This window comes from Heliangelus exortis, chromosome Z (genome assembly GCF_036169615.1).
Source record: "Heliangelus exortis chromosome Z, bHelExo1.hap1, whole genome shotgun sequence".
Taxonomy (NCBI): domain Eukaryota; kingdom Metazoa; phylum Chordata; class Aves; order Apodiformes; family Trochilidae; genus Heliangelus; species Heliangelus exortis.
Window position 1 is genome coordinate 67719313 of NC_092454.1, and position 17122 is coordinate 67736434.

General features: G+C 40.3%; 1 protein-coding gene across 4 annotated transcripts in view; it reads left to right on the forward strand.

The window, feature by feature from the left end:
- XRCC4 (X-ray repair cross complementing 4) overlaps nt 1-3678 on the forward strand; it is a 186105-nt gene extending 182427 nt beyond the window's left edge. For all 4 annotated transcript variants that reach the window (XM_071731859.1, XM_071731857.1, XM_071731856.1 and 1 more), the window contains one exon: nt 3492-3678. In XM_071731859.1, the coding sequence (XP_071587960.1) occupies nt 3492-3600 (109 nt within the window). In that variant the 3' untranslated portion in view covers nt 3601-3678. The remainder of the gene's footprint in view (nt 1-3491) is intronic.
- Nucleotides 3679-17122: the final 13444 nt, after the last annotated feature.

The following is a 17122-nucleotide window of genomic DNA, read 5'->3' on the forward strand; positions in this document are numbered from 1 at the left end:
TATGCCAAGCCATCACCCTGCATGGCTTTGAGTTTCTTTGCTATTTAGTTAAGTACTGAAGTGTTGCGTGTCTTCTGTTTCGTATGGCTCTTACTCAGCTGTGGAAAGAAATACCAAGTAATGTAACCACTTTCTTCCAAATCTTGGGCCAGAATCTCAGCTGGTGTAAGTCAGCAGAGCTCCACTGACATTATTAGTGCTCCAGTGATTCACACCAGCTGTGGATCTGGTGTTCTGTCTCAATTTATGAAGGGCTTGAACTAAATGTCAGGAAATATGAAATGATCTCTTATAGTCAGCAGTTCCCCAGATGTGTTAATGGAGTTTAAGTTTACCAAAAGGCAAGACTTCAAAAAATGATCCCACAGAAGAATAAACTTTAAAGAAAAATGCCTTACTTACAGCCTTTTTGGCAAGACAGGTCTATACAACTCTGCATTTTAAAGACATTGACTCAGTTATGCATCGGGACGTGGTGACACAGCTTCAGTGAAAACCCAAGACTCAAAATTAATTTCACAGCACAGAGCAAACTGCTGGCATTCAGTGAACAATTGCCATGCAAATAGAAATCATCAAGTCTTAAAACCAAAATTAAATTGCCTATGAACTTTGTGTAAAGAGCTGAATGCTTCCACTTTGCAAGTGCAGTTGGGTTTGTTCACAGGCGTGGTACTACAGACTAAATGAGGACCATGTTGTAACTAAAATACAGAAGCTTAATAGTTCTAGCTGTGTAATGTTAAAACTCAACAGAGATTTGGCTTATAGATGTGATCTCATGTATAGTGTTGAAAACAGTTATTTTAGCCCATGAGTATGAAATTGTTGTTGACATTGCTTAAGTGCTGTCAGGCTTACTGTTTAAAATCAGAAAATGCTGAAATAGGTGAAATTTCAAAGTTAACAAACGTGGTGTTTCAGAAGTCTTTTGAGCTTATATGCCTAGTTTTAAATGCCTATGTGGCATTAGAGCATATGCTCTAAAAAAAAAACATAAAAATTTCCCATACCTGAAATATTCTGTGGTAGTACAGATGTCTTCTCAACCTAATTTATTTGCTGATGAGACCTTTCAGAATTAATTAAAGTTATCAGTGTGTGGCTCTCCACATGATGTGATTTACATAAATTCCCACTGGAAACTTAATGCTTTAGAAAGGTAAAAGAGCAACACATCCTTAATAGTTACACTTGAGCATAACACAGTGTTGGCATATGCTACCTACATTTAATTTTAAAAAAAATAAAAATAAAATGTATCAATAAGTTGATTGCTAGCAACCAGAATAACATGGAGTGGTCCTGCTGGAGGCCACTGGCTAGAGGTTCAGCTCTGGCAATTTCGTTTGACAGTGACTTCAAGTGACTTTTGCTCAAACACACATCATCTGTCTAGATATTACTACATATCAAAAGGAAAAAAAAAATAGGTAAAAACTTGAGAACTTGAGTGCAATTTATTCTGACCTGAAGGAAAGTGTTAGGAAAGTGTTTTGGAAGAGTTGTCAGAGAAAGCTAATTAGTCTTCTACATAAAGTAATTATCATAATCTGAATGTACAAGTACATTGAATGTAAAATGGTTTGCAGAACTGTAGTGATGAATAGAGTGGTGAGCTATTTTCTGAATACTGGAGAACACTTAGGAAGTGACAGCATCCAAGACTCAGCATTTACTGGCTTTTGCTGATTCCCCAGAAACACAGGGGGCTCCACCTTGAAATGAAAATCCTTCCCCAAGTCCCCAGCAGGAAACATTGTAGTGAGAGCTCTGAACTTCCAAGGATTTGGGAGACTTAAAGTGTTAGAAGCTTGGAGTCATGAAGTGGATGGGGTCTTAGGAAACTCACTGCATTTTGAAGACTGCAGTGTTTTATAAGAACTTAGGTTCCCTACAGATTTCTAAGCAGGAACTCCAGAAAACTTGGTTCTGAATCTGTTTGAAAGCAAATTTAAACAGAAAAAAACATTGCTGAATTTCTCTAACTATATTGGTTCTACAACATGGAGCAGTTGAAGGCTTTAATTAGTGTGAAAATTAAGATTGCTTTTACATTTCTCATTGCACTACACACTCATATGGCAGCATTTGAAAGTAACACTTTCCCTCATTTCTGCCTCATTCTTCCCATCCTGGTGTCTGATATGTTTTCCTTGGTAATATCTGAATTTTTTCACCTTCTGTCAGGATTACACCAGTGGGCATGAAGCCATCAACCCTTGTGAAACTGCAACCAGTCCCAAACCCTACAGTTCAAGCACATCAGGTTTACTGTTTACTCCTTGTTTCCTACCCCAGTTCCCTGCAGCATCCTCAGACAAGATTAAGAGGTTATGTCTTGTTTTCAGAGCACGTAATATGATCCACCTGGAGCATATTGTCACCAAAACCACCTCTATCTGTGATTGGTAAAGCTTGCAGAAGTAAAGCTGTGTGTAGAGGATTTTTTTTTTTTTTTTTTTTTTCCTTGGTGGTGGATTCAGCCTCTACTCATAAGATATAGGGATCAAAAGCTATAGGGATCAAAATGCCATCATTTTTAAAAACACCAGGTACCTTGCCTTCCCAGGCACAGAGCTGCCTTTACCAGAATGGTATCTCAGAGAGGGAGGAGAAACAGTGAAGATGCTCTCTTGGAAAATGCCAGGAGCTCATACTGCTGAGAGGCATTTAAATGATGTAAATTGATGAAGACAGCCAAAGGAGTGCTAAATAGGGCTGACTGATGCAGAGTAGCATGTTATGAAGTGGATTTCTGTATTTTCATGGATTTCTGATTCAGGGATGAAGTTTTCAGGTAGGACTCTGTGGTCTCCAGCTGTCTGAGGACAAATCTGCACCTCAGCATACAGTGAATGGCAAGTGGTTCTATTTCCACACGTTTATAATAAATACAACTTATTCATAATTAATAATATTAAGCATAGGATAAGCATGGGTGAAAGCCAGAGGTTTGAAAGACTCCAAATACCTGGACGCCTGTATTATGGAAGGTTTTCCTTCCTTTGCCTTTGTTTTGTCCTGCTCTGCTGTTTGGGGAAAAGCTTGCACCTGTGGGGTCTGGGCCTTTGAGACAACTCAGTCTGATTCCTCATGTGGCTGCATGTTCAGCTGATGGACAACAGACATGTGCTGACTGCCAGGGAAAAAACAGAGAGATTAGCAGACCATCATCCTGTGCAGCAGAAGAGCAGATCCTTTCTATATTTTCTGCATTTGTTCTGATGTCCCTAGCTCTCCATCATGGGTGTAGTGGTCATTCTCAAGGTCCTAAAAATGTCAGTAACCAAATGGCTGCAGCCTTGACATTTATAAGCTGGCTTTCACCTCTTTGTTTTGCCATTGCCACCTCAGTCTTACAAAAAACACTTTTCTCGTACATGTGACCTTAACAAAATGCTCAAAATAAGCTATGAAGTGGGTTACCTTGGCAGTGTAAATGTTGGAATTGTTTATATCTGTATCTAAATTTGTCTCTAATTTTTCAGACCTGATCTCACCTCAGAGAAGACATTGGACAAGCATTCCCTGGATGTGATGTCTCTCGAAACACTGGAAAACACTTGTGAGCCTGAGGACCTCTTTGATGGCATCTAGCTATGTTTTGGCTGAGAAACTGAGAGACTGGCACTTCTGATAAAGCTATTAAAAAAAAAAAAAAAAAAAAAAAAAAAAGCTTTCCTATAGACACCAAGCCAAAATCTTTACTTATGAGGTAAATTCAATGATTTATTGCTCCAGTCCTCTTGCACTGCACTTGTCTCCACTCTTCACTGTGTGGTTGTAGATATTTTGTCATGTGTGTATGGGGAAGGAGAACACCATCACAGCATTTGGACATCCTAGCAGTCTCTGGCTGCTGGTTGTATCCAGGATCAACTGGTTTTCTTATGTCTCCAGAAAGTAAGAAGAAGAAATATTATCAGATGTAAAGAAGATTAGGGTTCCACCATACTTATATACTGCCCATTTCTTGAGAAGCTCACCTCAAACAAGGTCTAGCTAAGTCATCTTCAACTTTGATTGAGATATATCTTCTAATATGAAGCATCCAAAGAAATGTCCTTTTACTTTTTAATTGAAAGTTCCCTGTGGCATTATGCATCATAAAGTATTCTTGCTTTTGTGAATGAAGTGCTTATGCTGACTCTGTTTCAACCTTCTGTAGAAACCTATAGCCTTTAAAATTGTCATCTTAGAATACTGTTTCTTAAGAGAATTTCTAAAAAATAATAAAATTAATTCTAAAAATACATTAATTTGTTTGTTTTGTTTAGACACTATAAGTAAGGGGACTAGTTAGCAATGTGTGTCAATACATGAGCTTTTTCTGCCCTGACTTGATTCATTCACTTATATTTAAGGCTTCATAAAAGAAAAACTTAGCAATCTGTGTTGCCTTCAGTGGTCAGTACAGAACTAGGCATGCATGTCAGGTTTCTCCTTTGCAGTTTCAAGACCATGAATCAATTTTCATTTAAGGCAGAGGCAGAGGAAGCCAGATCTCAGAAAGGATGAGATCTAGCAAGGGTTTTAAAGACGTGAGTAATCCCATTGAAGTCATCAGGACTATGCAACATAGTCCTCTTTCTGTGCTCAATGACTTGCAATGGTCCATGGTATTTTTGAAATGGCAGCTTGCTTAGGCCCTGCTTCTGCCAAAATTCAATCCTATAATTTAACCAAGAGCATCTGTGTCTCTGTTTGCAGGATCAGGGCCTCATTTAAGAACCTACATGAGTATCTGGGAATATTGTAGTTGAGCATTCCTTTCTAAAAACATGGTCACAGCATTTTAAATTCACAAAGGGCTTTGGGACAATGTTATAAATCACAGAGTAAGAACATGAATGGCCAAAATATTTTGCTTGATGCAAAGGCTTTGTGCCTGAGAAATGACAGGACCACAAAAGACCTATTCATACACCCATTCATAGACATTGCCTGATTTAAAGTCTTCTAGTGTTGGTCTGACAATGCTTTCAGCAAAAGGTTGTATATAGTTTCAGTTTTAATGTGGAAATGTTCCATGACTTAACCCGAAATACAAGAGCTTGGTTTAGTTGTGCCTGCAGCAGAAAATGAAGGCAAATGGAGCTGAACATCCTGCAAAACTGTTTTCAAGAAACTGTTGGTTTCTAATGTAATAGTAAAATCTTGTTATATAAATAGGAAATGTCACACACAGTTGGCAGATATAATAAAATCTGACTGAATTTTTATTCTTTTCTCTTTTATTGTGGTTTATGCAATCAAGCCAGGAGTAGAGCAGAAAATTATGTGATGGTGGATACATACCTTGGACTGTGTGAGCACCAGTGTGTTGCCTGGTTAGAGCAGCCATGGTGCAGAGCCAGTTTCCAGCCAACTGAGACTGTTTGTATGCACAGGGACATGTCCTCTCCCCATGAAGCCAACTTTCAATGTGTCAGGCTCCACAACAACAAGCAAAGTGTTAGTGAAATGCTCCTTTTTGAAGGTTAATGTGAGAAACTATTGCTTTTCTGCTGATAAGTTTCCATTTTCCAGTTGACTTTGAAGGCATTTGTCCCACTGAAATGAGCACAATTTTTTTATGAGAGCAGAGGCAGTGTTGCAAAAGCTGCAGAAAACCAGTGAAACTTCTTTATGATGAATTTTTGTCCCCAGGACAGTGGGCACATCCACTTTATTCTCACAGGTTCCCAGAAATACACCCAAATGGCTTCCTTGACCAAGCCAGGTAAATTCTATTTCAAACTAACCTGTGATGTTTGGGAGGGAGCTCAGTAATAGCACCTCATAACATATTTTTCAAACATATTAAATTAATATTGTACACAGTGCTGCTTGGTTAAGTCTCTGAGAAAAGCTGGGATCTTTGCTGCTCCTCTATGGAGTTCCTGCTGCAGGGGCTTTCCAAGCTTTACAGAGCAGAAGGGTTCCCTTGTACATCAATAGACAGTGCTCTTATTCATATATAGATTATCAGGGTTCACCTATTCCACAATGCCATAATGTCTTCTGATTTATGTTCATGCTGTGATGCACTATAATCCTTGGATTCTTCTGTACAGTAGCTGGTAGCCACTTCTTTTTTCACTCTCTTTATTCAGCTGGCTATTTTTATGCAAGTTGAGTAACTGTTGTCTAACCATATTGACTTCCATCACATTTTTGTAGCTGATATCTGCAGTTTGTCAACTTGATTTTGTGTGCTCATTCTTCTTCAGCTTGGTATTATGGGTGTATGGTTTGTTCTCCATTGCTAACATCCAGATTAATGAACAGGTTAACCACTTCTGGACTTCAGCCTCACTCCATTCATCTTGTTTAGCAGAGCTACTCTACTTGTACAGACTTTGTGAGCATGGTTTTCTATCTCACCTTCTGGAGGGCCATGTTTTCCAGGTGTGCCTATAAAACAGTCACATGAAACAGCCTGATGTCAGATGTCAGTCACTTGCTTCTGACAAAAATATTTTAGTGATGACAGAAGACAAAATAGAGAAACATTCCCACAAATGTTTTTCCAAGACAGGAAATTAACAAAAGTTAGGAAACATAGATCAAATTTCAAAAGCTATCCTCAATCAATAAATCTCTTTGATACTACTCTGCAGGTAAATTTTTTCAGGTAAATTTTTTCTTCAGTTTAAACTGGACGTCTGGGGAAGATTAATCAAGTACTGTTTTACAGAAAGAAAACCATGCTTTCTTTCATTAAAGGTTTAAACTCATCTAGTATTTTATACTTTTAATGTAACAACTTAAACAGAACGTATCTTTTTATGCATAGTAATTTGTCATTTGAGTTCTGGGTTTATTCAGCAAGTATTTCAGTTTAAAATGAGTTACAGTATTTTTTTCAAGTGAGAAAAAAACTCTACTGAACAAAAAAACCCCACCATATTTTCTTCAAGATGTGCTGTATAAAGTATTGCCTTTTTGATGAAAAGATTACTTATTATTTTGTTTTTGAGATAGTGTTTTGGCAATCTACATCACAATTTTAGCTATTTTTAAACTGTTATTCCCAAATGTAGACACCCATGTGTATATATGTACATGTGTATTGGATAGCTTGTTCTTCTTTGCTTTGTACCTGTAACATATAATAAATATAAATGATACTATGTATAAACATGGTTCCCTGGAAATGTTTAGTATAGTCTATCTGGCTTTGACAAATTCTGCAGTTTGATCTAGCAGTCTGGAGATACTTGAGGAAAGAATAAATCTTCACTTGTGCAAATTCAGATGCTGCTAAATCTCCAAGGTAAATCTCCTTCTTTCTCGCTTGCCATCTGCTTTGTGGGAAAAATAAAATGTGGAAACAGTGAAGTAAGAATGGTAGGAAAACAAGGCAATAAATGTTAAGGCTGCTTAGAGATGAAAGTGAAACATCATCTGAGCAATACTGATTTAGAAAAACTTGTGAGGAGATGGTTATTCTACTGAAAGAGGAGAGGCTAAAAGAGGATTTCCATCTTCTGAAAATCTTCATCTGTTCCCTATTGTTTACAGTAAAGCATCAAACCTATCAGTGGTTCATAGCACTCTTCTGCTTAGTATTTTTCTGCTGTAATTTTATTGTAGTTCACAACGTCTGAGCTCTCATCAAATATTTATTGTTTTGGTGATATCCCATCTTCTGTCTCATTTACTCTCCATATAATGTTGATCAGTATCTGAAGTTTCATCCTTCTCTGACCATTAAATGACTGCCCTACTATTATAATTGCACTCGAAAATCAATTTCATTTATAAAATCTAACAATATTAATCTGCTAGTGTTTGGAAAATTAAACACTGTATATTTTTAAAACCAGGACCACTGCAAAGGGAAATGCCAAGCTGAAGGAAGATTACTTCTCAGGGTTCTTAGGGAGTGAGTCTTAAGACCAGACTTATTCAGCATTTTCATCAGTGGCTCTGGCATGAAAAGCTGGAGCTCCAAAAACCTGCTGATGATACAGATCTGTGAAGCCTTATGAGAAACTGGTGTTTCTTTTTTTGAAGTAAAAGCAGTCACCACCTTAAAACAACACATGAGTAAGGCATGCAGGGTTGCAAGTTGGGTGTTGTGTCACTGAGATCGGTATGTCTGTACAGAGAGAGAGAAAAAGCACAGGGGGATGGAAAACAGTAAAGCAGCAAAAAGCCAAGGGCATGGCTGGGAAATGCTCCGGGAGTCCAGGCTGAGAAAGAGAGAGAGTATGTGGGAGATGGCCAGAAAGAGAGAAGTGAGAACACTTTTGGCCTAAATACTGACTGGAAAAGGGGATGAGGACTGAGTAGATTTTACCCAGCTTAATTCATTCTGTTTGGGAAACAGGATTGCAGCAGATGCCTGGCATTATCTGATCCTGAATTGCCTGGTAATATCAATGGTCAGAGGTGATAACAAAAGATAGAAATAGCTTGCTTTTTTGCCAGAATTCTTGGGCCTTGTCAAATGGCTACAGGAGCCTTAACATTATCGTCACCATCATGAGTTGTTTGTTAATGCCTGGGAGAAAAATCATGACTGTGGTATTTTCAGATTATTTCAGATTATTTCTCAGGAAGGAAGGGTAGTTCTGTTTTGGTTTTCGTGGCTCTGTTTGTCTTGTGCAGAAATCTTTAACCTAGAAGATTTTACAACATTACATAGTCACGGGGCAATTGAGGCTGGAAGGGATTCTGAAGATCATCCAGTCAAATACCTAGAGCAGGGCCAACCACAGCAAGTTGGCCACACTGTGCTCAGCCCATTATTTAATAAGCAGAGTATCAACTTCATGTGCATCTTCCAAAAAGCTTTAATAAAAATAGCAGCTTTGAATGCAAATCACTCTTCTAGGATTTTTTAAGTTTTTCTGCACTCATTTGACGCTCCTGAATGATGGAGTTCCATTCTACTGCAAGTGTCTGTCTGACTTCAGCACTTATAGGTACAGGTATCATAAAGGTTTTCTTCAAAATCTTAGTTTTATTCCTCTGCTGAGACTTAAACTAGTGGATACTAGCTGGAATAGTCTTCAAAATTATGAAACAAATACATTAAGCCATTTTGACATTTAAGCTGAAAAATGCTGTCCTTTTTATCCTCTGTTCATGAAGGTCCTCTATTACACAGAGCTGTTATTTATTTGAGAAAGAATGTCTGATGGGAAGATTTAGGTACAGAGGTTAGATATCCACTCTAATTCTTTCTGAAGGGCATGAAGATACATGTTTATTTATCTTTTTATGCAACTACTATTTTTACAGTATTCTTCATGTATTTGTTGTCATTAAAGCATAAAGTACCTATGTGACACTGAGTAAATTAAATTATATCACATTGCCCTCCTTTTCCTGCTTAATTGTGCATCACTTGAAAGTCTTGCCTCTCATTTCCAGTGTGTGGTTCTGATTCACATCATTTGAGGATGAGCCCTGGATTTAATCAAAGCATCTGCCCCAATTTTCTTTTGCAGTTCCGTCACTTCTGAATTTCTTTCTGGCCTGCTGTAAGTTCCCCTTTGACTTCCAAGGTAGTTGAAAGGTGATTTTAGAAATAAATTTTAATTTTACCAAAATGGCAGAGTTCTAAGGAGAAAAGGCTGAAGATACCCTTACACTGTCCTCCAGACTGCTCAGGCCATGTGAAACATGAAAAGGAAGTAAAATATATTTACAGGACTATTCACAAGCCCAGGATGGATCGGTGGTTCTGCCCAGAACCACTTAAATTTAGCTTTATTCTCATCATCAAGAAAGAAAGAAGGGCTCAGCTCAGGTCATGCTTCCTCAGTGCTTGGCTGTTATCAGTGCTTTGAAGTGTGAAGGGAAAACCCATGTCATAAATGACAAAAAAGTGGTGATGAAAAAGCCCTACCCAAATTAGTCACTTCATCCCCCTTTTACTGGATTTGTAGGGAAAAACAGGTTGTGCACAGGGGCTCTAGAGGTCAGAAAGGTGAGGCATGGGTGGAGCTTGGGGAGGAAGAGCACACTCTTCCTCTTGGTGTGCTGGACCTGCTCAGCCACCCCATGCTGGAGTCCTGTACAAGTTGGCTTTGCCTCCTGAAGTTACCCCAGGAATGTTGAGTGCAGCTGAACATCCTAAAGTGGTGTCCCAAATGCAGGGAATCTGCTGCATGTGAAGCAGGTGAGTGAGCAGAAGACACTGGGCTGGATTAAAGTGTAGGGGTTGAGACTTTCAGCCTAAAATCAGTCACCCTGGCTTCTTGCTTAGTAAGGAAATTCAGCTTACTTATTTTGGGATGAGATGGCTGTGTGCCAGGTGACACCCCCTCTCTTTCTCTTTGATTACTGGGAGAGCAGGGATGGGCAAACACTGATGATTGTGGCTTCTTGAAGATGGGTAGGTGACCATGGGTGGCCAGGTGGCCACCAGTATTGTGGCTTCTGCTCTCCTGAGAGCAAAGAAGTGGTTCAGAGTACTTGACATGCAGAGTTATCAGACTCTTTCAAGGTGGTGGGCAAAAGAAGTCACAGTGCACAAAGGTGTGTCTGTTTGTCGTCTGAATGTCCCTTGTGTTTCACCTGGGCACAGCTGATGCCCAAGGGCTACCTGAGCAGCACTTGGGGAATGTCATGTTCTTCTACCTTTGCTGCTGCTTGTTCCTTGTGACATGCAGTTAACAAGATAAATCACCCTTAAGAGGAAGCTGGCTTTTAGATTTTTATTCATGAGGACACTGGAAGTGCTTTTATTCCACAAATAATTAATGAGACAGAGAAGAAAAAAAAATACATATCTTAAATAGATCAAAATATTAAATACTTTGGTCAAGGACAAATCCATCTGCCATGGCACAGATTAATTTGTTTGGGATTTTCGATATTCTGGGTAATTTAGAGACCTGTCTTGTGAGTTTCCACATTATCAGGGAATTTTTCTTCAGCTTTCAGCTTCTTGCTGTATTAGGAAAGGAATTACTAGCAATACTCTCCAGTACTATTTCCACAGTGTGAGCACACAGTTAATTTTCCTTCATATGGAGAGAAGAACTTAATCTTTATCCCTTTGGGTAGTAGCCTACTGGAAGCCCTGGAGTGCACCCTGTTCAACATACCATTTGCTCCATCCCTCCAAGCCTCTGTCTCACAACCACATCCAGAAAAACCCTACAACCTGATCCCAAAGGACATGGATGGGCATGTTCAAACTGAAATGCTGCCAGGACTTGGCTTTCTCAGTGTCAAGCACAACTTCTCTAGCACTTGGGGTTCAGAGGGGCAGAGTCCCATTAAAAATGGCAGGATCCAGCTTCCTGAACTACCCTCAGAGGCACTATGAGGAGGAGGAGGAGGATGCTGTGGAGCTGCTAGCATGCAGGTAGTGGAGACTCCTGCAAAGGGAGTGGTGGGAGCAGAAAGAATCCTGCATTTGTACAGGCTGTTGTAAGTTTACTTTGGAAAATCCAAACTTCATTAGACATTGTCTGCAGGGAACTTTTACCAGACATGTTGAAGTAAAGTTCACTCCACCCTCTTTTCAGCAGCTGTGGTGGAAGCCAAGTGGAAATGTTATATGAGGTGTGGATGTAGTGAGTGCAGCAGCACAACCGGTCCTCAGGAGTGGATATGTAAAGCTTGAGCACTCACATGCCTGACACGCATAGTAGAACCCTGATATTAAATAACCAAGGTCAAAAAGTGAAGCAAATAATGCCTGCCACATCTGTGCTCCTGCAAAGATCTCCCTGTAAACGCTGGTTAATTATTCTCTACAACTGGTGCAAGAGATGGGGAGTAACCGTCACGTAATTCGGGTGACTGAGGATGAGTGAGCCATTTACCCCTGGTTGTCCACAGGCTTGTTCCCAGGAGAGCTCAGCAATATGGAGCACAATCCTCTGCTCAGACCCGACCATCCCCATCCTCTTTACCCAGGAGGTTGCACTGCAGTGATTTTTTTTAAATGAGGGAAAAGTAAAAGGTAAAATACACGATGCTGTGACTCTTCCCTGCTTGTGAGTGAGAGGCACATGCTCCTGCCCGCTGTTTTTTTTCAGCCTGTCATTTAGTGGTCATGCTCAAGGCTTGTTGCTGACCACATTTCTTCCAAAGGCTGTGGCAGGTCTGTGGAAAAAGAAGATCTGAGAGTCTGTTTTGGAGCAGCTTCTCATCCTCCCCTTGTTAACCATGCAGTGTGGTGTCAGCATGGCTGATAGAGAGAAAAGCCTGTGTCCTGCTTCTTGTGTCCCTGGGTATTTCAGTTTTATGACTCCATCCTTCCTACAAGAGAGCCAAAAGGAGAGGTGGGAAATTAAATCAGCTGTCTAGAAGCTTCACTAATAAATATCTATAAAAATAAGATTGGATTCCTAAGAACAAAAGAGCAATTGAGACATTTAACCTAAACATCCATAATAAACTAATCAGAGCTGATTTATGGTGAGAAATGTTTTATGCTGCAAAGGCATGGAGGAAGTGAAATAATTTCTGCCTAACACTTGGCCTCTTGCAGCCTGTCTCATTCCTCCTCACGCAGGCTTTGGGAAGATGTGACAAACCTCCTCATGACAAATCCCAGGAATGTTGTGTCTTCCCCTTTGACTTCAGCTGAGCTGAGCAGCCAAGCTGGATGATGATTTATTGCAACCTCTCAATAATAAGCTTCAGAAGCCCAGAATAAGCTGTTGTTTTGCAATTATTTTTTTTTTCCAATCTTGATTTTTGCTTTCAGTTTTGTATGGAGGAACAAGCCACTGATTTTCTAGTTTTACAGACTTTAACTTGAACAGCTGTGAGGACCTTTCCTGTTGCTATCATGAGTTTCACTGGATGGTTCATCTGCCCTAAGGTTAGCTTTTTTGTATCTTTTTACAGGTGCATTTACTTAATTATACTTAATTAGAGGCATGTATGGGCATATGATCAGCATTCAGGCCACCAGAGGAGGTAGGATCAGTCAAAGAAAAGACTGAAGCAAGACTAGAGAGAATTTCTTTTTAATGGAGTAGTTCACTGAGATCCAAGATGAAGAATCATTTACCATTCTCCACTGCTCAGAGATGTTTTCTGCCACAAAGTTCATGCACAAACTTGCTTTCTTGGCACCAGGGCATACATGGCCCTTCAGTAAGGTTCATAGATGTGTAACGTTCCTCCTAAAGAGTAGGGGTCCACACCAGGAAATCTGCAAACTTGCTTCATGCGAGACTCCTGCAGAGAAGATGGATCTGAAGTCCCCAAATTAGGCAGCCAAGACCAAATATCTGTGCATGAAAACCACTGACAATTCTCAAAACAATGGGATGTGGGAGGGCAACCCTGTTTGGTTTCATCACTCCAGTTTAAGACCATAAAATGAGAAATGAAACCTAACTAGCACAAGAGGATACACAAAACAAAAAAAGAAAGATATATGTGGGTTTCACAATAACCGTTTCATATCCTTTCCCTTCCCCTCAGCACATAAGTGATTTTGAGAAAAATGAAAAAAAAATTCAGGCTAACGTGGAGGCAGGCACAATCTGGACAGTTTTTTTACAGTTTAATAGTGATTTCTCTTTCCCAGCTCAGGGGAAAATGTTCAAATTGATGTTTACATCTTGGTTGGGCTGGTCTGAGGCTCTTTGTTCTCCTATTCCTTGCAAATGTAACACACTCTCCCCCCTCTCACCAGGACTGTGTTGCCAAATAGAAGTTACTCCACACCAAGCCCTGTGATTACAATTTCAATAGAAAACTGTCACAAAATTAAATCCCTTTGAGGGCTTCAAAATGTCTCAATAAATTCTAGTGACAGAAGTGCTTTTTTCTTTATTTGCCTAGCTAGATTTTTACTTTAGCCTTTTTGTAATTAATTGCTTTCCATCGTAGCACATAATTACTTTACAGAGTTTTGCTGGGAGAGTCCATGAGTCAAGTCCTTACCTCACTGAACTCAACCCCAAACCTTATGCAGACTTTAAGGAAGCAAGGATGTCACTCATACACTTTTTAAAGTTCATAAAAGTGGTACTGCATGGCTAGGATGACAGACTAGAAGGGAAACAGGTAGTGCATAGGTGCAAAACTTTACAAGCAAGAAGGTTAATGGTTAATGTATGAAAAATTCCTCCCTTAGCTGTCCCTTGGAGGAATGGGGTAGTATTGTTTGAGTTTTTGAAAAGCAGATAGTAATTTTTTTTTTATATTTACAGGACAGAAAAGCATAGGCTTCAGGCTGTGGTACCACCAGAGGCCCAGATCCTAAAAATGGGTGCAGATTAAGAGGCCCTCCCTGTCTTCCTGCTGTCTGCTTGGGGATGCTCTGAGATATTCAGGTGTGCCAGAAACAGGACTAAGGGCTTTGGATAACTTCTCAATTAAACTCACACACTCAGGAGCAGTAGCACTGACTGAAGACCTACAAGCCCATGGAACTGCCTTTGCTGTAAGATCTTTGATGGATCATTTTGTGATCTTTCAAAGTCCTGAGCAAAAAAATACATGGTCACATTACAGTATCCTCTGGTGTTTGCCATCCACAGAGGGCATGTAAGAGGACTATAACATAAATTAAAAGAGTTTGGAAGATAGTATGAGGCAGTGGGGAAGGCTAGAGCTTCAGATGTAACTGAAGATGAACTGACAAACAAACTGAACGAAATAAAATAAACAAAAGGAAGCAGCTCTTCATGCAACCCCTGGAGCTCACTGCCAAAAGACAGGGTTGATGCTAAAAGCTAACAGAGCTCCAAGAGGAAACAGGTCAAGTGTTCTGGAAAAGGGTCACCAAATGTTGGCCCAGGAGGTCCCCTGGGCTAGGGGGGAGCACTAAGAAAGGTCTGGGTAAGAAGTATGATAGAAATTACCCTGTTCCTATGTGTCTATAAGCAACTGCTTCTCACCACTGTTGTGGGCTGATGCAGAAGAGAGTAGACCTATGGTCTAGGCAAGAAGTGGCTGTTCTGATGGGTAGTTTATGAACAGGTTGCTGAATACCTTGCCTCAGAAGTAAAGCAGTTGCAAGAGCACGTGAAAAATTCTTATGTGCATGGGTGTCATAACCTGTAAACATTGCCTTACAACCAGTGAATGTATTCATGAGGAAGGCAGGTTGTTATCTCCTCAATGTTCCTCACTTGTCTCCTACTTGTCTCTGCATCATAGAGCAAGCCCCAAATGTGCTTGCTGTGTCAGGGCTGAGCCTGGCCCTGCTCTAAATCATCTTCCCTTCAGCCACCAGAGGATAAAGGAATGCTTTGCCATGGTGTTTGGTGCAGCAAACTAGGTTGTGTTTCAGAAAATGCTGAAACAGAAAAGCCCTCACTGTGCAAGTTAGCATCTGGCCAGCTGTTGACATGGACACATATCAGTGCATTAGGGGGTGATGCTGGGCACAGGTACAACTGCAGAGCATCTTTAATTTGTGTGTAGGAGGTCAGTGGTAGAAAAATGCAGTTTCTCTTCCAAGAGCAGGAGCTGTAACCTTGCAGCTGAACAAGTCCTAACTTCCATTACAGCCTGATGTTAATCCATGTGTCTCCTTGTAAAACATCATGTTGCCCACCTACTGCTCTACACATTTGCATAGGGTTGCCCTGTGTGAAAAAAACAGTTCTTGCGTTTCTGCCTGAGAGACAAATTTTGCTGGCTAATTATAGTATTTGCTTTGCATGGCCAAACGCTTCTGGATTAAAGGGCAGTGTTCTGGAGATACTCTCATTATAATTGTTTGATTTGATCATAAATGGATAATAACAGAGCTGGTCCTAGGGCATCAGCCCCAGTAGCTGCTTGTTCTTCCCCTCCTGCTCCCTGTCAGCCGTGTTGCTCAGTCTGTTGGGAACATGTTTGCAGTCTGATTGCTTTGTTAGCTGTCTCCATTAACATGCCAGACCCAGCAGCTTAGTGAGGAGGATTGGTCATGGTGCCTCGTTTTCCTGTTCGTATTTCACACTCGTTCATTAAAATTATGAACATGTTGTGAAATGAAAATGAATATAATTCAGGCTTGTCCGGTGTAAAACTAGCTTAGTCATGCCGAGACAGTGGCTGTCTGCATCTGTTAATTATATCCTGACAGGCCTCAGCTTGAGACTTTTAAGACACCACAGGATTTTCTGAGATCTCTTGATATAAACTTTATTCCCTGAAGTGTACAAACAAGGGCCAGAAGTCATTTTGTTGGGGGGTTTTTTGTTGTTTGTTCTTAAAAGACATCACCACATTCAGCCTGTCAGTCAAGATGTGAATTATACTTGCTCTGCATTTTTCTGGCACACAGCATTTGTCTTCAGAAAACCTGCTGGCCATGTGCATGCTGCATTCATAGCTGTGCACAAGTGTGTACCACCCAGTGCTGATGCCTGTCACACCAGGTGCCAGAGCTCCCCAAAGAATAATTCCTTCAAGAGCTGACTTGACATCAAGTAGCTTTCTTCAAGGAAATGTCTTCTCTTGGTCCACCAGACAGTTCTTATCTTCAGGAGCAGCAAGCACAAGTTGGTGCCTTGCAGATGCTGAAGGCTAATGCTCGCCAGTTCCTCCTCTGGAACATCTCCCTTTGATGGTGGATCTGCTACAAGTCCAAGTCTGAATCACATCTTCATGAAATCAGCAAGGGACAACAAAAAGACAAACCCCGTTTCTCTTTGGAGTCCCACCATGTCCCATGTGTGTATTTCACCTTCCTTTTAACATCTAATGTTTCTGTCTTAGGTCTCTTGAAAGGTCCCACTCATAGATCTACCCCATAGATTGGCTCAGTACACTGATGATGATGATGATGATGATGATGATGGTGATGATGATGATGGTGGTGGTGGTGCTACCAGCAGCCTTGTATTGCAGGTACACCTAAGGAGGGCATTGGTGACTCTTAGACAAGGAACCGAAAGCAAAATAACTAACTCATGTAAGCCAGAGGGGAATCCTCACTACAGAAAGCCTGGAAAGTAGTGTTATTGTTTACTGCTTAAAGCATTTTCTCTTGTTCTGAATTTGTAGAGAGTCCAACAAGTAAGTGTTAAACATTCTGTAAGATACACATATGGCAGAGGAGAGAGTTGCTAAGTGCAAGCCAATGCTGGATACCTAAAGCCCAGAGAGAGAACAGATGTTTTACCACCAGCACTCTCTTTTCTACCAGAAAATAATTCAGATTTGGATGCTCCTCACTGGATCAGTTTTTGTTTCTTTTTTAAAAGCT